Source organism: Petromyzon marinus, chromosome 1 (genome assembly GCF_048934315.1).
Source record: "Petromyzon marinus isolate PM22_M1 ecotype Great Lakes invasive population chromosome 1, UKy_Petmar_22M1.pri1.0, whole genome shotgun sequence".
Taxonomy (NCBI): Eukaryota; Metazoa; Chordata; class Hyperoartia; order Petromyzontiformes; family Petromyzontidae; genus Petromyzon; species Petromyzon marinus.
The window spans coordinates 9,018,400-9,040,622 of record NC_133667.1 but is presented as its reverse complement, the minus strand read 5'-3'; the positions used below and the strand labels follow the sequence as shown (position 1 = coordinate 9,040,622).

At 46.3% G+C, this 22,223-nt stretch overlaps 2 protein-coding genes across 5 annotated transcripts in view; one reads left to right on the top strand and one right to left on the bottom strand.

Annotated features, from left to right (window-relative positions):
• Positions 1-287: 287 nt before the first annotated feature.
• Positions 288-18,312, top strand: LOC116944003 (calcium release-activated calcium channel protein 1-like). Of its 2 annotated transcripts, none has more exons than XM_076061004.1 (5): positions 288-608; positions 2,325-2,468; positions 5,180-5,372; positions 6,368-6,483; positions 8,628-18,312. In XM_076061004.1, exons 1-5 carry the CDS (start codon positions 435-437, stop codon positions 9,048-9,050), a joined length of 1,050 nt encoding a protein of 349 aa, XP_075917119.1. In that variant the 5' UTR covers positions 288-434; the 3' UTR covers positions 9,051-18,312. The 2 variants fall into 2 exon arrangements, with proteins under 2 accessions (XP_075917119.1, XP_032813393.1); XM_032957502.2 differs by having other exon boundaries at positions 289-608; positions 5,255-5,372.
• Positions 18,256-22,223, bottom strand: part of LOC116943719 (tectonic-3) — a 25,540-nt gene continuing 21,572 nt past the window's right edge. For 2 of the 3 annotated variants that reach the window (XM_076060775.1, XM_076060805.1), the window contains exon 12: positions 19,617-22,147. In XM_076060775.1, coding sequence (XP_075916890.1) covers positions 21,755-22,147 — 393 coding nt within the window. In that variant the 3' untranslated portion in view covers positions 19,617-21,754. Of the gene's footprint in view, positions 19,142-19,616; positions 22,148-22,223 lie in introns of those variants that run through there. The other variant, XM_076060779.1, reaches the window with a different exon arrangement.

Genomic DNA, 22,223 nt, shown 5'->3' with positions numbered 1-22,223 from the left:
ATCGAACCCACGACCTCCTGCGTACCAGGCGGACTTCCTTCGCACCGTACGTAGCCAGCCGTGCTAATCGACTGGGAAAAAAAAACAACAGCGTGAATGATCCTCGGCTTCACATGCGCGTCCCATCGTTCAGCGCCCCGCAAATAAGGTCCTTTCAACGTGACTTTACCGAAAGAGCTAAGAATATGAATGACTGCAGTCACGAAAGCTTTAAATCGAAATTTAAGGTCCGCCTACACGAGCGGTTCGAACCACGCGAATGACGTCATCGCCTCGGTGTTACAACAAGTGACGTCACCGCCCCCCGGTGACGTTACGGCCGGGCATGGCCGCCCGAGGTGGGAGGTTCGTCCTCCCTCTCCTCTCGTCCTCCTCGCCGCCGCCGCCGTCCTCCTCGTCGCCCCTGCCTTGAAGCCCGCCCGCCCGCCGCGGCGATGGAGACGGTGGAGGAGGCGGCGACGGCGCTGTCCCGCGCGGGGCCCGAGGCTCCGTGGCTGCGTCGCGGTGAGGCGAACCTCGCCGCCCTGTCGTGGCGCCGTCTCTACCTGAGCCGCGCCAAGCTCAAGGCCTCGTCACGCACCTCGGCGCTTCTCTCCGGCTTCGCTATGGTGAGACACGGGCGCCGGGGTGGGCGCGGGCAGAGAGAGAGGTAGATAGAGAGAGAGGGGACGAGGCTGCGTGCGTGTTGCTTGCTGGTGGCTGGGGAGCGGTGGTGTCGGTGGTTAGCGCGCTACGCTCCGACCCCTGCTCCTCTACCCCCCCTCCTCCTCCGCCTTGGTTCGTGTTCCCCTCTTGACGAGTGTCTGAACCGGTCCTGGGCATCCCCTAGGTCGACTCGGCCTCAAATGAGTACCTGGTGCGGTGTGTAGTAAACATCGCCATTGGGGGAGACAAAGGCGGCCGGGCCGTGGTGCTGACCACCCACCCACCTTTCATAGGCGCTGCCCGCTAAGAGCACTTTGACCCAGCGGAGTGTGTGTATATATATACACATTCTTGGTTCTTTCTTTCGGTAAAGTCACGTTGAAGGGGAAACAATAAAATAATAAAAAAATATAAAAAACAATAAAATATCTCACGACGTTTTCGACTGCAGCACAAGCAGTCGTCGTCATCAGGTGTGAAAGCCAAAGGGCAAGAACATTTGAAAAATCCAGCGGAGTGTGTTCAAGGCTAAACGGGCGATGTTTTAGTGGTGACTGGGTCAAGTAGCCCAGCATGCCCAGCCACCGTATGCATGCCCGAGCAGCTTCTGTTTGGCCGGATAGAGAGAGTCGGGGAGGGCCTGGAGAAGAGATGGACTTAGTGCGTGCGGTACGGGAGGATGGGGAGCCGAGTGGACTTGCCGAAGATTGGTATTAAGATCGGCCTCTCTGGAGTGAGGAGGCTCGTGAAAGGGACTCTGCCGAGCAATCCGGAAGGCAGTCGTCCTCCAGCGATAGCGGGAGGGCAGAGGAGCGACGCTCACAACAACGAGCCGAGCGCTGGACGGATAAAAAAAGCCGCAGCACGTTGCCAGTCGTCTCAGTCAACCCACGGCACCGGGATCCGTCCTGTGACCTGTCAGCGACTCTTTCACGTGGCTTTGAAGTGCACATAGCCTGGCACAAGCGCCGTGGTGGTGTCACTGGCACTCCGTGGCGAACGGCGGTTGTTGTTGTACTTGTCTGGATGTGGTGGTGGTGACCACGCCATCTCATCATGAAACCCATGACACCTGGATCTGACCTGTGACCTGTCAGCGAGCCTTCCGACACTTCACGTGTCCTGAAGGTGCACTTAGCCTGGCACAAGCGCCCCCGTTGACATCACCGCCACTTGGTAGCGAACCGCGCGCGTTGCAGTTAATAATGCCGATGGCGCGGGGAGATTGACGTGGCTCCGTGCGACACACCTTACCCATATTTTAACGCCTGTAGCTGTGGGGTTGTTATGCGTCGTGGTACTACTACTGTACATTGTAGTCGTATAGTATTACACTGACTCGTGCGATACCACATGCTTGTGGTGTTAAATGGGTTGCATTGTTGTGCTCGTTCTACTTTTGGATGCGTCTGCCTAGAGGCGGATCTGGATACTTCCCGAGGGGGGGGCGGTTCTGAAATTCCCAAGCTTTTTAAAATAGAGTCCTACGTTAATAATAAACATATTAAATGTAATTTCTCTGGTAAATATCAATGAAATACCAGTATTGGGTGAGGGGGGGGTGGTGGTCTCAACGTCGATCCACCACTGTGTACGCTGTGGCGTGAGTTTCCACCCTTAAGTTGCACTTTTAATGAGTTCCACTGTTGGACGTGTGTTTGTGTGTGTGCTGAGCCCAGGTGGCGATGGTGGAGGCGCAGCTGGATGCGCGCTATACTTACCCACCCGCGCTCCTCGTTTCTTTCTCCGTGTGCACCACCGTGCTGGTCGCCGTGCACCTCTTCGCGCTCATGGTCAGCACCTGCATTCTGCCCAATGTGGAGGTGAGTTCTTCGTCCATAACCCCCCCTTTTTTTGCCAACCGGCGACGTACGCCTGTACATCGTCGTCCATGTGTACGTCATTGGAACGGAACCGGAAGAAAAAAATAAAGTAACTTTATGGAAACCGAGGGCTCCTACAAGGCCCGAGCAGAAGGGTGTGTGGCACATTTCGGCGCCAGCTTTCATTGAGTGCGATCGTGTTGCTACGGCTCTCTGCAGTGAGGACAATGTTTAAAAAGAAAAAAGTGCTATGCTTCTCTAAATAAAATGAACGCTTAACCACTTGCGCGTTCCGAGATGCAGCGGCGAACAGGACCCAACCTGCAACCCGCAGATGTTTCGGAACGGGAAAGGGTTAATAGGAATTATATTCCTTGCCGAATTTTTTTTCTCTAAATTTCAGGTGTATTGTGTGACCATTGATGGCGCCTCCTCTTGCTCAACTGTACATTAGAACAGCAGCTCACTGTTGCTCAACTTATTGGTGTTTTTTGGAAAGCAGTTAAGTGCATTGAAGAATGAAAGCTGCAATATGGTGATATTGTACGAATTCTGGCAACTTTGATCAACTTAAGTATCAAAAGCAGTGTTAATTTAATGAACCCTTTACGCTCTATTTCATAAAAACATTCCTTTGACCTCCTGGCCCCTGTTCTGCCGCTCCGTGGCGCACATTAGGCCAGAAAAACATCCATGGCCTCAACCGTTAGCGACTGTTTTGTTTGTGTTTTGGTTATTAGGCGGTGTTAATATGGTCGGTGCATTGGGTGGCGCACTGTGCTATGAACCCTGTGACCTGAGCCGGATTGCTGACTACGGCTAACATCAGTGGCGAGTGATATCTGGGACAGTCCTAGGCACCCCCACCTTCAGCCTGCACCGACCAGCATGGTGAAGTTTGGCTAAACAACTACCATGACTTCATTAGACCTCCTTTGCCAGTATCAAAATGTAATAATAAGGTTTGTCCCCTTTTTTCTGGCAACAAAACTGAAACCTTTTTTTTACAAGGATTCATGTCTGCATTAACCACAATACCTGCAGTCAAAATGCAAACAAAAAACATACTATGATAATATATGCATTGTCCTTGAAACTGATTGGTCCACACCAAGGGACGGCTTTCTTTTGAGTCTCGACCCAATTGGTGCTCGACCAGATGACGCCTTTTAATAAATGATGCCTTTTAATTAAAAAAATCTATCTTTTTAAACAATCTTTTTTATAATAATATCTTATGTTTCGGTTTGGGTCTAATTGGCGTCATCTGGTCGAGCACCAATTGGGTCGAGGCTCAAAAGGAAGCCGTCCCTTGGTGTGGACCAATCAGTTTCAAGGACAATGCATATATTATCATAGTATGTTTTTTGTTTGCATTTTGACTGCAGGTATTGTGGTTAATGCAGACATGAATCCTTGTAAAAAAAGGTTTCGGTTTTGTTGCCAGAAAAAAGGGGAAAACCCTATTATTAACTACCATGACTGCTTCATCCAGAGTCAGATTCACAGAATCCTGTAAAAACCCTGCGGTGTGATATTGTGGTTTGTGTTGTATTGTATGCTAAATTAACAGGCCTATTTTCGCTGTTTCTGTACGTTAACATGAATTGTGTGTTTTAGTCCAGATGCTGCTGGAAAACGTACATTTGTTCAAACAAAAACACGAGATCAGCGTCGACCTCCTGGGTCTCATCAGCAGTGAGGCTTGGTCGATAAATAATGCTGAGTTGTTGTAGATGTTATTGGCAGGAGCATTCTATCTTTATGACAGGGCCTCATGGAGAGACAGAGGGAAAATCTGTTGATATTATCATCTGTAGCGTTCCACTCCACCCATAATGAGTTTTAAAAAAATATATGGCGTGCATATGTGTGTTGTGCGTGTGTTGACTTCCCAGGAGTAATGCGTGCGTTGTGTGTTCTGTTTTGTGTGAATATTGTGCGTATGTGTGTTGTATATGTTGGCTGTGTAATGTGTGTGCATTTTAATTGCGTTATATGTTGTGTATGTTGTATGTATGGAGTATGTGTTTTGTGTGTATACCGTGTATGTTATGTGTATATTCTATGTATATGTCTCGTGTGTGTTGCGTATGTGTGTTGTGTTCTTAGGCGGTGAGTAATGTGTGTGGTATCCATACTGTTTGCGCTTAATGTGTGTTTTTTGTGTTCTGTTTGTGTGTGTATCGTATGTCTAGTATTGTGCGTGTGTGTGCTGTGCATGTGTGTATTCTGTGTGTTGTATGAATCTGCTGTCTGTTGTATGTGTATTTTACATACTTTCTTTTAACTCACTGTTGTTGTCGTATTCTCAAATCTTGTAACTCAGTTTTAACCCACTTCCCAATATGGTATCGACTGCAAACTTAGTATACTTATGTCATACTGATGACATTACTATATTCTATCATAAAAAAAATCTATCTTTTTAAACAATCTTTTTTTATATCTTATGTTTCGGCTTGGGTCTAATTGTCCATGCTCAACTGACGTTGGCTGTAATTGGCCACGGCCCGGCCCCTTACGTTATGGAAAGCTTCGGGGCCCACTTCCTGGACTCGTGGAGTTTTGCCATTACTAGTACATTTCATAAAAGCGTGTTTAAAAAAAAGTTTTTTTAATGTTACTTATTTTATGTGTATGCTGTATGTCTGGTATTGTCTATGTATGTATGTATGTGCGTGATGTGCATGTGTGTATTGTATGTATAGTCTGTCTATGTTGTATGTGTATTGTGCATGTGTTGTACGTGTGTGTGTATGTGTATGTATTTGTTGTGTTCCCAGGCGGTGAGCAATGTTCACAACCTAAATGCAGTCGCAGAGTCACCCCATGAGCGTCTGCAGAAATACATCGAGCTGGCGTGGGGCTTCTCCACAGTGCTGGGCACTCTGCTCTTCCTGGGTAACACAGCCATGCATTACCTGCACCCGCACAGCTGTTCCTGGGTAACACAAAATGACAAAGATCCTCCATATAGCCTTAATAGTGATGTTAGCAAGCACCTATTAAGGCCGGCATAGCACACGAGTTCGCTTTTGCCTCCCCTAGTGGCAATGTCTATACACCACACCAGGTGCTTATTTAAGGCTGATTTAACCTAGGGGATGCCCAGGACCAGTTCAGATATTCATCACCGATCTTGGCCGTGAGTGGGAATGGAACTCGGATCACCAGATTCATTGGTCAGTGAGCTAACCACTTCACTACCGATCCCCACGCACTCACACTGCTGTTTGGTGAACACAGCCATACACTCGCACACACACCATTCTCTCCTGGGTAACACAGCCACACACATACACTTTCCTTCTGATTAACATTCAAAGACGAATACAAACATCCCCCTTATAGCCTTAACAGATTGCTGGGGCAAGTGCTGTTAGCGGGCACATATGAAGGTTGGCACGGTGTACACCAGGGTGTCGGTGGCCCCCACTACCCAGGCCGCCTTTGTCTCCGCAGTGGTGATGATTATCCGAACCGGTCCTGGGCCTCCCCTAGGTCGACTCAGCCTCAAATGAGTACCTGGTGCGGTGTATAAACATCGTGACTGGGGAGGCGAAGCCTGTCGGGTGTGGTGCTGGCCACCCCCACCCTCGAATCCTGTGCCGGCCTACATAGGTACTCTCTAACAGCACTTTCCCCAAAATTCTGTTAAGGCTGTACAGGGAATCTTTTTCTTTGTTGTGTGAAGAAACAGCACTGGAGAGACATTAAGGTGGCTAGCTCTGGTGTTGGCCACACCAACCTTATCGCCCGTATGTGCCATGCTTGCTCGTTGACGGAACTTGCCCTGACAACCTGTGTTAGGCTCAACGGGATAATGATTTGTCTTTGATTACACGCTTCACGTGGTATCGATGATGATCGCAGTGGGTTGTTTTCTTGTTGTTTAGCGGAGGTGGTGTTGCTGTGCTGGGTCAAGTTCCTCCCCGTGGGGTCTACATTATCGGGGCCGAGGGGAGGAGGGGCTGGGGAGAGTGTTGGGCAAGGAGACCTGAACCAAACTGAGGTAATGACGCGGGATCGTACGACGTCGTAGGCATCTCACGATCCATTCCTCCCCCAGTGCTTTCATGAATTGTGACTATGCAGCCATCATTCGGTTTTGTATTTTCATCAGCTTAAATGTAACATTATATTTGCCTGGGGACGGGGGGGAGAACACTGGGGGGCCATTGTCGGCGCGCTGTGCTGTGAGGTTCACGATTATTGCCGAGTTTTTTTTTTTTTCCCGGCCACGGCTCACAACAGTGGCATGTTGCATCTGAAGCGGTCCTTCACCAACCCACACACATGCGTGGTGAAGTACGGTCATACAACCCCCATGACTGACGCGTCATCAGGAGTCAGCCTTCAGCCACTCCATGAATTGACATTTTTCTAATAATTAATTATTATGAATAAAAGATTGAAAATGTTTACGCCATTAAATGTTCATATCTTGCAAATAAGCAACTCAAATTGGTTCTTGGGCCTTACAATACATCACATAATGCATAATTTGTGAGTTACAATTGTTGGTTTTCTGGGATCATGCCGATGTGTTATCTAGCTGGGCGGTGAATGCTGAGCATGCCTGTAATCCAATACTGTGGAGGCGAGGGTTAGTGGATCACACAAATGTTGGGATACTCCTTTTCCCATGGTTGTCAAGGTGTCATACCCTGACTCACCAGGAGAAGGCGGTACAACAAGTGATCCTTATACAAAATGGCCGAGGCAATTAAGTATTTTATTTCTGGGACACTATTTTTTTCCAGGGGTGTTACTTCACTCTGCGACTGGGGTACCAATCAATCCGAAATCAGTACCACACTCTGCGATGTCGAAACGCAGCGAGGACGATAATGCGCTGAAACCCTGAACGCTCGTATGCACCGTAGTGCATCGTGTACAGCTTGTCGAGATGAGTCGATTGCCACATCGCGCGACCATCAACAGAATAAAAATGACTGCATCACGGACATTATGCAAGAGCCGGGGTACTATGGACTAATCTCCATTTGTTCCATATGGTGTGGAATGCTGTGGGTTTTCTCCGGGTGCTCTGGCCTCCTCACACATGTAAATACTAATTAATTAGCCAAAAACACCTTTATATGTAGAGGATCGCAGAACTTTAGGGGGGGGTGGAATTTGGCACCGGCTGACCACGTGGCTGCCTTTCCTACTTGTATGTGGTTCATCGCACCTCTGAATTGTTCTCTGTCTTCGAGAGCAAGCGAATACTGTGCGTGACAACTTGAAATTCTTAAGTTTAATAATTGCACTGTTTGACAATTTTTTTTTTAATTATTCATGACGCCATCTTTTGAAGGTTCATCTCTGTCCCCCCCCCCCCCCCCCCCATCAAGTTTAATGCTTCCATTGTGATGTTCTGTGTTGGTTGCCACCGTGACCCTGTGTCCTGTAACCTTGTGATCCTGTACCTCATGTATTAATGCCACCACGTCGCTGTGTTGCTGTGACCCTGTGTCCCCATGCCAAGTAAAATTACTTGCTTTCTATTACCCCAACTTTATCCAGATTGTGCCATCTATATCAAGTCATGAGAAAACATTTCCATTGAAATCTCACACAGCAGTGAATCCCTTCGTGTTTAGAGACCCACCCACGGAACCGGACAGCGCAGCGGCAACCTCTTAAGATCCCTCTAGTCCGCACAATAGGGGGACAGTACGTTCACAATCGCTTTGCTGTTCAGAGTAATGTTCATTGCCCGACAGTCTAACTAATGTCTTTAGTTCTCAGCGCCATACGTTAGCCACACGAAGTGGAGAAGCAAATCTAACACGGTGGTGTTTTTTTTTTCTTATTCACGGTTGACTGGGCTGAAACCATCAACTTATTACACTCTCGAACCTGGATTATTGACAGTAGAGTTTAGGGAATGTGTGAGTAAATTTCGAATTTGTCAAATTTGGACCATGATGCGTGGCCCACGTGGCCTACTCTTTTTCTCATAACGTCATAGGATTTTAATGTCCGCTGCGAAGCGGATGGCGTGTATTCATGAATAATACACACACGGTATTAACCAGGGCGGCCACTGGGCTAAAATCGCAAACCTGTGCAACAAGCGGAAAGTGCGCCGCCGCTTGGCCCCGTCACCGATGTCCCCCGTGTGTTCCCCTCAATCCCCGTGCATTGCAGATGGCACCACCCCCGTCCCTGCCCGTGGGCCTCCAGGCGGCGTGGGCGTCCACGGCGGTGATGGTGCCAGTGCTGGTGCTGTTCGTGTGCTTCACCGTGCACTTCTACCACTCGCTCGTCAAGCACAAGACGGCGCGGCACAGCCACCAGCTCGACGAGCTCTCCCTGTTGCGCGTGCAGCTCGACCCGCCCGGCAACGCCGTCAACGCAACGCAGCACCACCACGGCGGTGGCGCGGCCCCGCAGCAGCACCACGGACAGCGTGACCGCGTGCAGGCGCACGACAATGGCCACCATAACCACGGGCAGCAGCAGCAGCTCAGCTACGGGCGCGGCACCAACCACGGGCAGCACGACGACGGCCTTGACGGCGACCGTCACGGGCACCGCTACATGCACGGCGATGGGCACGGGCAGGCGTGATGGCGAACTCGCTCGTGCGCACAGCCACGGCCATGAGCACAGCAGCAGCAGCAGCATTAGCGGCATCAGCAGCAGCCGTGGGTTTTAGCAGACTGACCGGCGGCGGTGGCGGCTGTCTTGGACCGAACGGCGGCCGTATGGGTTGGGGACGACATCGCCGGTTGGTGCCAATTAAGTGTTTTTTTACCTCCATCAAAAACATGACGTCTGTTGTCACTGTAAAGTCATGAGAGCGGTAATGAGGATTGCATACATTTCGAGGTGCGGGAGCAGAGGTTTTTTGAGAGTTTCTGTAAAGGATTTGAAGAAGGAGGAGAGATGTTTTAAACATTTACGTGTGTTGCATCCACTTACATTAATCTTGAGTGCAGTTTTCTGGGTTTGGCGTCAGGAATTGAATTCAACTCCTGAAAGTTGCCCGCCCACAGCAGCAGCTTGAGGTAGAAACTTGAGAAGAGAATCGTTCAACACGCAGCCCATCTCCCAAACACTGCAACTTTTGGGAGAGCGCTGAGCTGTTTCTTCCAGACACGTGTAGCTTGGTTTGATGGGAGCTTACTGTGGGTTTTGCGGAGCCTCGGAGGTTGGGAAGAAGGAGTCCCCCACACACGTGTGAGTGGTTGGCTGATGATGTGGGCCCTCATGTTAAAGAGGGTGGGCAGGCAGTACGACCCCCCCCCCCCATCTTGAGACAGGGTAAAGTGATGGGCAAGGGGATGATCTCCCCAGCAAAAACTGCCAGTTATATTGCAGGCTGCCTTTTTTATGTGACATCATCACTGCTGTTTGGACCACACAGGACAGGTTCTGCAGAAAGGGATGGATTCCCTGGTGGGTCTGCCCTTAAAATAGTTAGGGGGGAACCACGCCTGTTGTAAACGAGGTAATGGGGCGCATCTCTCTTGGTGTACCAAGAAAGGTCCTGGTTTAAATTATTGCAACATCTTGCTCCATATGCCAAGGAGAAGCTTGCAGAAGCCACTTTATGAATACAGTCAGGGGTGGTGGTCTGGCACAATGTTATTTGTCCACCACAGCAGACGTATCTCCAAGTACGACTGGGCCTACACCTCTGCTTTATGAACCTCTGAGCTGCAAGCGAAAGATTTGTTACTCGAAGTCCACCGCTCTTAGCACAGACCGTGGTGGCATCGCCACCACTGGGTGTGGTGCATGGCAAGTGGTGTTTTGTCGGCTTTGTTTCCGTCTGCTCGTGTGTGTGTGTTTGTGTCAACAAGCTTGGCACGTGTGTTGTGATATCGCCATCTTTTAGTGGTGAATATTTTTGTACTGTGTCTGATGGTACGCGTATATGCGGTTTCTCCCTCGTCGGTTACATAGCCTCATGACCTTTCCGTTTCATCTTCAATGTCACAATGGAAAATAGCGTTCGGGGTATATAGGATGGTGGGTGTGCAGCTAGGTAGGTACATAGGTAGATCAGTCTGTGGATAGGGTGGTGATTGGTGAGGTGGGTAAATATTTAGTTTGGTACATATGTAGATGGCTGGTTCGGTGAGAAGGTAGGATGACACCTATTTGTTTAACCACGTGAGAGAACTCGAGAGACCGGGATAGTCTCATTTGCAATAGTTGACCCTTGGTCACTAAAATGGCAAAAGCAAATAAAATAAAGTAGAGCAATGATGCGAATAGAAATTGGAGCAAAAACAACTGCATTACATGAGACGTTGAACATTTTGCACAGCCAAATCAATGTTAAATAATAAATTCCCTGCAGCTTGAGCTGATTCTGGCAGCTTGTATTGAGACTGGTCGTTAGAATAATGACATTTAAGCAACAGAAACATTGGTAATGTGACGTAGTGTGACTTTTGTATTAATATGTACACATGAAAACATGAAGTCGAGTGCAATTGCAAGTGAAGTTATATAGAAATGACAGCTCGGCATCAAATTGTGATGTACATGGGAGAGTAACCAGGGACTTTTTTTTAAACGATGGGCTTCTAGGTGTTGGAGTTAGGAGGCAGAGGGGTAGTACAGTGAGGGGAAAAAAGTATTTGATCTCCTGCTGATTTTGTACGCTTGCCCACTGACAAAGAAATGATCAGTCTATAATTTTAATGGTAGGTTAATTTGAACAGTCAGAGACAGAATAACAACAAAAAAATCCAGAAAAATGTATGTCAAAAATGTTATAAATTGATTTGCATTTTAATGAGGGAAATAAGTATTTGACCCCCTCAATCAGAAAGATTTCTGGCTCCCAGGTGTATTTTATACAGGTAACAAGCTGAGATTAGGAGCACTCCCTTTAAGAGTGTGCTCCTAATCTCAGCTCGTTACCTGTATAAAGACACCTGTCCACAGAAGCAATCAATCAGATTCCAAACTCTCCACCATGGCCAAGACCAAAGAGCTCTCCAAGGATGTCAGGGACAAGATTGTAGACCCACACAAGGCTGGAATGGGCTACAAGACCATTGCCAAGCAGCTTGGTTAGAAGGTGACAACAGTTGGTGCAATTATTCGCAAATGGAAGAAACACAAAATAACTGTCAATCTCCCTCGGCCTGGGGCTCCATGCAAGATCTCACCTCGTGGAGTTGCAATGATCATGAGAACGGTGAGGAATTAGCCCAGAACTACACGGGAGGATCTTGTCAATGATCTCAAAGCTGCTGGGACCATAGTCACCAAGAAAACAATTGGTAACACACTACGCCGTGAAGGACTAAAATCATGCAGCGTCCGCAAGGTCCCCCTGCTCAAGAAAGCACATATACATGCCCGTCTGAAGTTTGCCAATGAACATCTGAATGATTCAGAGGACAACTGGGTGAAAGTGTTGTGGTCAGATGAGACCAAAATGGAGCTCTTTGGCATCAACTCAACTCGCCGTGTTTGGAGGAGGAGGAATGCTGCCATATGACCCCAAGAGCACCATCCCCACCGTCAAACATGGAGGTGGAAACATTATGCTTTGGGGGTGTTTTTCTGCTAAGGGGACATGACAACTTCACCGCATCAAAGGGACGATGGATGGGGCCATGTACCGTCAAATCTTGGGTGAGAACCTCCTTCCCTCATCCAGGGCATTGAAAATGGGTCGTAGATGGGTCTTCCAGCATGACAATGACCCAAAACACACGGCCAAGGCAACAAAGGAGTGGCTCAAGAAGAAGCACATTGAGGTCCTGGAGTGGCCTAGCCAGTCTCCAGACCTTAATCCGATAGAAAATCTGTGGAGGGAGCTGAAGGTTCGAGTTGCCAAACGTCAGCCTCGAAACCTTAATGACTTGGAGAAGATCTGCAAAGAGGAGTGGGACAAAATCCCTCCTGAGATATGTGCAAACCTGGTGGCCAACTACAAGAAACGTCTGACCTCTGTGATTGCCAACAAGGGTTTTTGCCACCAAGTACTAAGTCATGTTTTGCAGAGGGGTCAAATACTTATTTCCCTCATTAAAATGCAAATCAATTTATAACATTTTTGACATTCATTTTTCTGGATTGTTTTGTTATTCTTTCTCTCACTGTTCAAATAAACCTACCATTAAAATTATAGACTGATAATTTATTTGTCAGTGGGCAAACGTACAAAATCAGCAGGGGATCAAATACTTTTTTCCCTCACTGTAGGTATCCTTATAAAATGACTGGCTGTCCAAGTCTCGTATCTTTCAATGTGTTTAAAATTGCCAAGTAAAGCCACGGAGTTGGCACCTGTGACGTTTCAGGTTTATGTTTGATGCTTCCGTGATACACGTAACAAGATTTCTCAAGTGTAGCAGTATTTCTGACTTTCAGCTAAGGTCACTTTGACAGCTGCATTAGGCCCCGGAGAGACGCTTCGGGTCCAGGGCTTGAATTTAAGACCTCAGTGTTGCTGGCTTAGTGCCTTGTCACAAGCATCATCCACTCGGAGAGCTCGCCAGTCATCTCGTGCGCTTTTTTCCACATTTAATCCGTCTCATTGCTTGAACACTGCAAAACGACTCTAGCTCAAACATGTGCACCGATCTGTGCCCTTGTATTCAGAGCAGGTGAAGTCAAGAGTTCATAACAGGCAATGACGGTTGGTGCCAATAAATCCTGCCATCGCTTCTGCCAGATCCTTAAGCTGTTCCAGAGTCAAGCCACCCGACCTTCATAGTTTGCAGCAGCACGTCACTATTTGGATCCATGTGCGCAGACTTTCTGATAGTATAGGTCGGTGATCTTCACTAATTTTCAGAGGGGGGGGGGGAGGGGGGCAGGCCGCCGTACCGCCTGCAAGGAGCTGTTTTCACATTTGATATTGTCGGGGGTTGCACGTAAAGGGCCCACACTAAAGGCCACCAGGGGCTGCCAGTGACCTCTGGTGGCCTCGCATTGAACACTGGGAAAGATAAATGTGCACATGACACATTTACTTTTGTTTTGATGAATCTTTAATCGCAGTTGCAAAGGATTATAAGTAACTAATTTTACCTCCTTAGAGTGTACTACACGAACATGTATACACGGTACAAATGGTTTTATTTAAAGCTTTTTTTTGTACGTATGTATTTTAAAAATGTATTTATGTTAATGTGTGTTTTGTATTGCGGGAAAACCTTGGAACGATTTTTGCGTTTCGGTCACTTAATGACATTGTTAAGTGCCGTCTCCAAATGTCTTGATCGTCTGTCTTTCCATCTCTGGATCACTGTAACAGTAGGGCTATTGCCTGAAACGTTTGCCTGTTATATATTCTGCCGTATGTCAGCTGGCATACAGTAGAGCAGCGCGTCTCCCGAGTTCTCAATCGAACATTGTGAACATTGTGTTAGATTTGCGAATTATGTTGCGCGTCATAAATTGTGGTTATTATTTTTGTTATTCTTTATGGCCAGCCTAAGATGTGCGGCCACAGAGTCACCTCGGTATGGAGTCTTTTTTTTACATGTGCAGCCTTTTTGTGAATTAACTGCTTTAACTAGGGCCCCTCCCCGGGGAACATTACACATGGGAGCATAAAATTAGAGTAGAACAATGACTTTTTACTGCCACTTCTAGCCCGGGTGTATCCCTGCAGCTGCCTGCAACGCATTTTGTGCATATCTGCTCGACTTCCGAGATCCGAAGAGATCGAGTACATTCTGGGTGATTTGGTCGTCGGGTTTTTGAAACTTGTAAAATTAATAATAGGGTTTTTTTCCCCTTTTTTTCTGGCAACAAAACTGAAACCTTTTTACAAGGAATCGTGTGTGCATTAACCACAATACTTGTGGTCAAAATGCAAACAAAAAACACGTTCTGATAACATATGCATTGTCCTTTAAACTGACTGGTCCACACCAGAGACGGCTTTCTTTCGTCTCAATTGGGCAAAGGAGGTCTAATGATGTAGATGCTTACCCCGAGCCCTCATTACTTTGATAGTGCATTGTCTTTGAGCTGTACGCCTTTTGGCGTCATCTGGTCTAACACCAAATGAGACGAAAGAAAGCCATCTCTGGTGTGGACCAGTCAGTTTCAAGGACAATGCATATGTTATCAGAGCGTGTTTTTTGTTTGCATTTTGACCACAAGTATTGTGGTCAATGCACACATGATTCCTTGTAAAAAGGTTTCAGTTTTGTTGCAAACTCGTGTTATGAACATTGAATTGAGCGTGCAAGAATCGAGTTTTCGATTAATATATTTTGCAAGCAATGGGTTAACATCGCCCGTGCAAGCCCATTAGTTGATACTTCATTTACCACTAGTGGTTACTACGTGCACTACAATTCCGAGAAAATCGAGTCTTGAATCTCAACCCCAAGTTGCGACAGCTCATCGAATTGTCGGGGGAAGGAGTAAATAATTGCATCCTCCATAATTGCACCCGGTCTAAAAGAGCACCACTGCCACCAATCGGAGTATGTTTTGGGGCCCAGGGAACAAGGTCTTGGTGACGTTAATGGGCATGGAATGATCATTTATGGGCAGATAGGGTTTCAGTTTTCATTTATTTCATTTATTTGGTATAGCCCTGTGAGCCGTTCGGCTCTTGAATCGGGTTCAACCTCAACAAACAAAAAACAAGGGTTGAGGTTATGGATAGGTCTGGGGTTAGGGATAGGATTTAGTTAGAGCTGCTGGTTGGCACAGCAACTATTTTAACCTTATGGTGGTACCCCGGGGTAGCATAGTTCCCCGGCTCTCGCATAATGTCCGTGACACAGTCATTTTTAGTCTGTTGATGGTCGGCGATGCGGCAGTCGACTCATCTTGACGAGCTGTACACGATGCACCACTACGGTGCATACGAGCGTTGAGGGGTTTCAGCGAAATCGTCCTCATTGCGTTTCGACATCGCGGAGTGTGGCACTGATTTCGGATTGATTGGTACCCCAGTCGCGGAGTTAAGTAACACCCCTGGAAAAAAAAAAGTGTCCCAGAAATAAAATATTGTATTGCCTCGGCCGTTTTGTATTATTTGGTACCCCGAGGTACCACCATAAGGATAATTTATCAGAACAGCAGAATTTCTCACTTTCCCATGCGCTGACCGAGTGCTGCTCTGCAATCATGGAAGCATTTTCAGTTGCGGTACAGCACGATTTGAGGTCGCAGGTTATTTTTTATTCCTGATCAGCCATCCCTGTAATTTCCATTCAAAAACCAGTGTGTCTCCTTGTTCTAACGGGCAGCACTCACGGTCCCTGAGTGTCGGTGGTGAAAATTCCGCATTCCTATGGCGTTTACGGAGTACAACGGTACACTGCTGTTAATGTGGATGTTTAACCCAGTGATAATAACTCGCTGAAGGAAACTGGCCATTGTGAGTTAACAACGTCTTCACAACTAATTCCTGAATTACAACACTTTCTGTAACTGATGAGTAACTTAGTTCATCAGGTACAGCAAAGTGTATGGAGGCTGGAAACAAATAAGAGGAATAATACGTACAAAATGTGAAATGTATACATCAAAGGTGCGATTGCGACGATTAATGACCTTGCGTCTAATATGACATCACCATGTTTTACATGCAAAATATGGCCACATTTTAAATCTTGGTGGTCTCCTTCCTTAAATTTTCGAATTTTTGTTTTGTCTAAGCAAGTGACAACTCAAAAAAGACCGACAGGGTCTCATTTGTAAGAGGAGTGACCTGGGGCATTTGTCTGCTGCCATCGGGGAGTTAATGATTGCTGCGTATAATACCAATTGATTATTTTGCAGGTAATTTTAGAGAATTGACAAACTTTGGCCCTGCTGCTGGCACACAGTGGTCTACTCTATAACAAAATATATAAACGATTTTATTTTACCTATTGAGCTAAATATTGCCCTTTACAGAAGCGGCCTGGCTATGAAATGATAGCTCAACGAAGTGGCTTATATGGAAATTTATGCTCTAAACACACGTTGATTCTAAATGTGGAGGGAAAAAAAAACGGGAGAACCCGGAGAAAAATCCACGCGACCAAGGGGAGAACATGCAAACTACAAATGTACAGGAGTTGGGGTTGGGATTTAACCCACGACTTCCTGTATACCAGGCGTGGTAGCTAACACCACGGTGCCAATATTCTCTTGCGGACAGGGGATTTTTAATACCCACTCTAAAGCTGATGGTGCATATTGCTATTACCGTTATTACACTTGCAGCAATAACCAGGGCAGCTGTATTTGAACCGTGAATGTTTGGAGAAAGTGGCGAACGCGCTACTGCTCAACCACGTCACCACCCCTTGCACTGACGGTACAAGTGCTTTTTTTTGTTTTTGATCTTCTCCCACACCTCCGATTAGTATGGTTGGCTACGACGAGTACAAAAGACCTACATACATGGTGATGTTATTTCACGTGCACGGCCTGCTGGGAGGACTACGTTCTAAAAAGTTAAAACTTCCCACAACCAAGACTCTCGCCTTGAAAATGTTTATACACCAAGAAAAGCCTCACTTATGAGTCCCAGCACTCATTTGCAGGAGGGTTCTCTGAAAGATGTTTGGCCACTTCTCTCTGATTAATTTTTTTACGTGGGTGGAAACCGGAGTACCCCGAGAAACCCACACATTCCCGTGAGCATGACTCCAAAATCCATACAAATAGATAAGTGAGCAGCTCTTGCCTTCCTATATGCCACCTCATAGCCATGTGGGTGAATTTCTTGCATGATATCTTGATGATCTGCATCAAGATATCATGCAGAGAACCGAAGCGCAGGACCGCACTGTATAGCTGGCGGCAAATTGTGCCATACTCCCGCTAGGAATTTTAGGAGCCTCGGCAACAAAGTTATTTTATTGAAATGGGAAAGGGTTAATCGCAAATGGTGCAAATCAGTTTATAATAATGCTCCTGCAGTTTTCATTTTGAAATACCGGAAGATGTGAGCATCACACCATTGAATGTTAAAATTATGATGATGAACATGTAACCTCCAAATTTAAGTCTTTCGATGAGGGGCACTTGTGTAATAGTGTTATTCTACATGAACTCAGTCTGTAGAGAAATGCAATGGTGTTCATAATTTAATCAGGCGAGAGACATTGAGATTCAATATCTCTATGTATAATGGGGTTATACTTTTACAATCCTCAATTTGGTACATATGCTTTATCTGTATGGCAGGGCCTAGTCTACCCTGAATAACATAAAATCACTGGTGACTTCCTCAAATCAGATCGTGGGAATTCACGTTAATATGAAGGGGCCCAGTGCGCTGAGTACTCTGATGGCAATACGTTGCAGGATTTCACATCGTTACACAGTGCGAGTATATATAGTTTCGTTAGCTCGTGCGCTTGGCATACAATCAGGAATTCCAAATTCTCTTTGGGGGCAAACTCAGCCCATCATGCCTCTGTCAATAAAATAGGCACCACAGCTGTGGAAAGTCAATAGTTGTCTGATGAAGACTGGTCCCCTGCTACTAGAAAGCAGCACCAAATCAGCCTGACACATTCCATTGTATCTTGTAGCCTCTATTAAGCTCTAACTGGACTACGACCCTTTCCTAAAGGACTCCACCACTATAATGTATGTGCAGTCAATAATACAGTTGGCTGAATAGGTGTCTCACCATAGGGTTGGCGGTGACTGTGCCCAGGCACTGAACCAACTCTGCGATCGTGGGTTTCAGTTGTGGGGCTGTCTTGAAATAAGTTCAAGATGTCAATGTGCTTACTCCCAGTGTCTCAAGTTCTGGGTTTAAGCACAGGTGCTGGGAGTCGTGTATTCACGACACTTGAAAAAAAGCGTTACACGTTGAAGACTGAGCTTTTTGTTGCGTAAAAATAATGTTTAATTGTGACAATATATGGCTTGTGTGATGTGACAGTTGTGCATAGTCTATGGTGTCATCACATATAGTTGTCATAAAAATCACAGGCAATTGAGCATTCAGACAAAAGCATATAAACATGCGTGTGCACATATGGGGACATGGGTACACATGCATGTGCTCATATCTACATGCACATGTGTGTACACACAAACACACCAAACTCGTGGGGCAAGTGCTGTTAGCAAGCACCTATTCAGATTGGCACGGCATACTAATGGGGGGGTATTTCCAGAACCCCAGTGATGATGTTTACAACATACCAGCTCCTGGTCGGGCTAAGTCGACCTAGGGGAGGTCCTGGACTGGTTCTGATGTCACTCACCACTGATGTTAGAACTCAGATTAACTGATGAAATTCTGCATCATTACATGCCAACTGTGTGTACACGCACACACACACTTGGACCCCCATTTACCCAGTAGGAACAAGTGCTGTTAGCGAGAACCTATTAAGGGTCGGCACGGTGCACAATGAGTTGGTGTGACCAGCACTACACTGAGTCGCATTTGTCTCTGTAATGCTGATGTTTGCACACAGCACCAGGTATTCAATTTAGGTTGGGTCTAGAGGCCCAGAATCAGTTAAGATAATGACCACTGATGTTAGCCGTGGCTGGTAAACAAACGCAGACCGCCGAGTATTTAGCAAAGTGCACTAACCATGACACCACCACTCTCCACACACGTGCGCGCACGTTCAAGTGCGTCCCTGCATGAATGGCAGGAAGAAGTCGTCTGTCGGCGGTGTGGCAGGCCGAGATGGGGTCACGTCGATGAAGCTCAGCGACAGCATCAGCCGCACGCTCCGTGTGATATTACACTGGGGAACAAGGGGCGAGACAGGGAGCGGAGTTACATGTAGAACTGAGGTGGTACATCTCCCCGTGTTACATGTCCCATCTGTAGCCCCAAAAAAACTATTATTGATGTCCCATATCACTGCGTTACATGTCAGGGATATGGTGAGATAGTGACAACATGACTAACGTTGAATTATCCCACGATATAGTTTCAGTCCTGTCAAAAGGTCTTCACTTTGCTGTTGCCCCACGTACAATCCCTGTCAATGAGATCATCGCTGAAGTGGAATCAGCAGTTAGACATCTCCCCAATAAATTTTGATTTAAAGCTTTCGTGACTGCGGGGATTCATATTGTTGGTTCTTCCAGTAAAGTCACGTAGAAGGGAAATAATAAAAATAGAATTTTTATATATTTTATTGTTCTATATTTTTATTATTTTATTGTTTCCCTTCTACGTGACTTTACCGAAAGAACCAAGAATATTCCTCCCCCATAATCAAGCAGAGATGGCTCGATACGAGGTTGACAAAATTATTGAGTACAGCAAATTGCCAAAAACAAATATTAACTTCAGTGAAGCAAAAGCCTTAAGAGAATTGAGAGCAAATAAAGATATCCAAATTCTTGCTGCTGATAAGGGCCAATCGATTTGTTGTGATGCGCAGTGAAGACTATGATAATAAAATCAAAGATATACTCGATGAGGGTACCGACCTTAAAATTAAACGTGACCCAACCAGCACCTTGGAACGTAAAACAACGGCAATCATTGCCAAGTCATCAATTCCCAAGGAAGAGCAATACCTGATCAAACCAAGGGCATCAAAACCACCAAGACTTTATGGGCTACCAAAAAATTCACAAACTTGATTTCCCATTAAGACAATACGTAATGGAACAAATACAGCCTTACATCGGACATCTCGTAAATATAATGAAATATATTAACCTTAACCCTAATGATATTCTCATAAGTTATGATGTGACCTCTGTTCATGAGGGTTCCGGTCAACGAGTTAATTAAATTACTCGACACTCTGGTAACCAACAAAGGTGTAGCCAAAGATATCCCAAGACGAGCTGAACACTGTCTAAAGAACACCTACTTGTGGCAAGGTGACTTCTTTAAACAAAAGGAAGGAGCAGCAATGGGCTCTTCTTTGTCTCCTGTGATAGCGAATTTGTACATGGCAGATTTTGAAACAAAAGCAATAGCTTCAAGCATACTAAAACCATCTGCTTGGTTTAGATATGTGGATGACACATTGGAGGTCTGACCACACAGCAAAGATACACTGCACGCATTTCTGAATCATCTCAACTCGCAAAACCCATCCATCCAGTTCACCATGGAAGTGGAAGCTGACAGAACTCTACCATTTCTGGATATTCTGCTTGGACGGGGTCGAAATGGTAAAACAACACAGTGTTTACCGAAAGAAGACGCATACTGATGCCTATCTGAATGCAGTCACACCATCACCCCGCACAGAAATCTGCTCTTATCAAGACGCTCATTCATCAAGCTAAGAAAGTGTCAGATGGTGACAGTGTGAGAAGTGAAATTCAACATGTTAAAGAAGCGCTGCAAATTAATGGTTACAATGATGCATAAATCAACAGGGCATTGAATACCAAAACCAAATCAAATAATAGCATTGAAACTGCCCAAGTAATTAAAACGATCAAAATTGCGAGAGTAACTGATAAGCTAGCCAGATATTTGGAAATACAAAACATCCGAGTCTTGTATTCCCGAAGCTATCAATAGAAGGTGTGTACACGTGGTAAATGTTATGTTGGGCAAACAGGACGAATGATCAGCACGAGACTAAAGAACATCAGAGAAATATTAAATAATCCCAAATACAAATGTCAGCAGTAGCAGAACACGCGTGCCAACAAGGACACTCAATTGATTTTGATAATGTTGAAGTGTTGTGCAAAACTAGCTACTACTGGCCAAGACTAATTAGATAATCTATCGAAATTAAAAGAAATAAAAATAACTTTAACCGTTCGGATAGCTACGGCCTTAGTGCTGCGTGGAAGCAAATAATCAAATAATACATTATTTAAATGGATGCCTACAAAGGGCAGTGTACTTGAATAGGAATTGTCGTTGGTAGGGCTATGTTAATAAACAATAGACAGGAAGGACAAGTTCAAAGGGCTCGCATAATGCGCGTGTATAATGTACGTTGCCTCAGTAATCCCCCCCCCCCACATTGTGCAAGAGCGCAGAAGCGTGGTCACCACATCTACGCCTCTATGTAAGGAACGAAACAGTAAGACTTCTCCACAAATCTGGCTGTTGCCTGATGAAGCTTATTGTAATTGCTGGCGAAACGTCGTACTCAGATTGTAAATGTTGCTTTTCTCTCCAACACACCGGCGTGCTCTACTAGTGACGAACTGGCCACGTTCTGTTTACGTGACAACTCTTACCAGTTGGCTGTGTCGGGTGGTGGCGGTTTTTAACGACACATTTATATATTTACGCGATCTAACCCAAAAACCTCTATTATGGAAGACCCAGGCATATTGGGACATTATGTAGAGAGAGAGACATGTACACGAGTACACAGGGTTATGTGCAGATACAGGGACCCATCCTGTACTGCACATACTCAGAGAGTCTGCCTGTATGAGTGTGTGCCCCCGTGTGAGTGAAAATGTTGCCACACCTGCATGGGTAAGCGTGTGCGAGTCAGCTTGCCTGTATGAGTGTGTGCGAGTGCAAGTGAGTGAGCAGGCCTACATGTGTGTGTTTGCCCTTGTGAGTGAGCATGCCTGTATGAGAGTGAGTGATTTGAGTGTGTGTGCGCCCATGTGAGTGGGCACGTTATAAAGTGAACGAGTGAGCGTGTGAGTGAGCGTACTGTGCTTGGTGGTCCTGGAATGATCCGTGCCCCGACCACGCGCCTCTGTGGGTTCTCCAGGGACCCGTGCAGCGACCATAGCACTTGGAGTTTTGCGGACAATATCAGCGTACAATTGCGATTGTCACATTGCAACCTCTCCTGTAGTGACACGCAACAACACATGCTAGTCAGTGCACGTACGTTCCCGTACCCCCGCACGCTACGACACACTCAA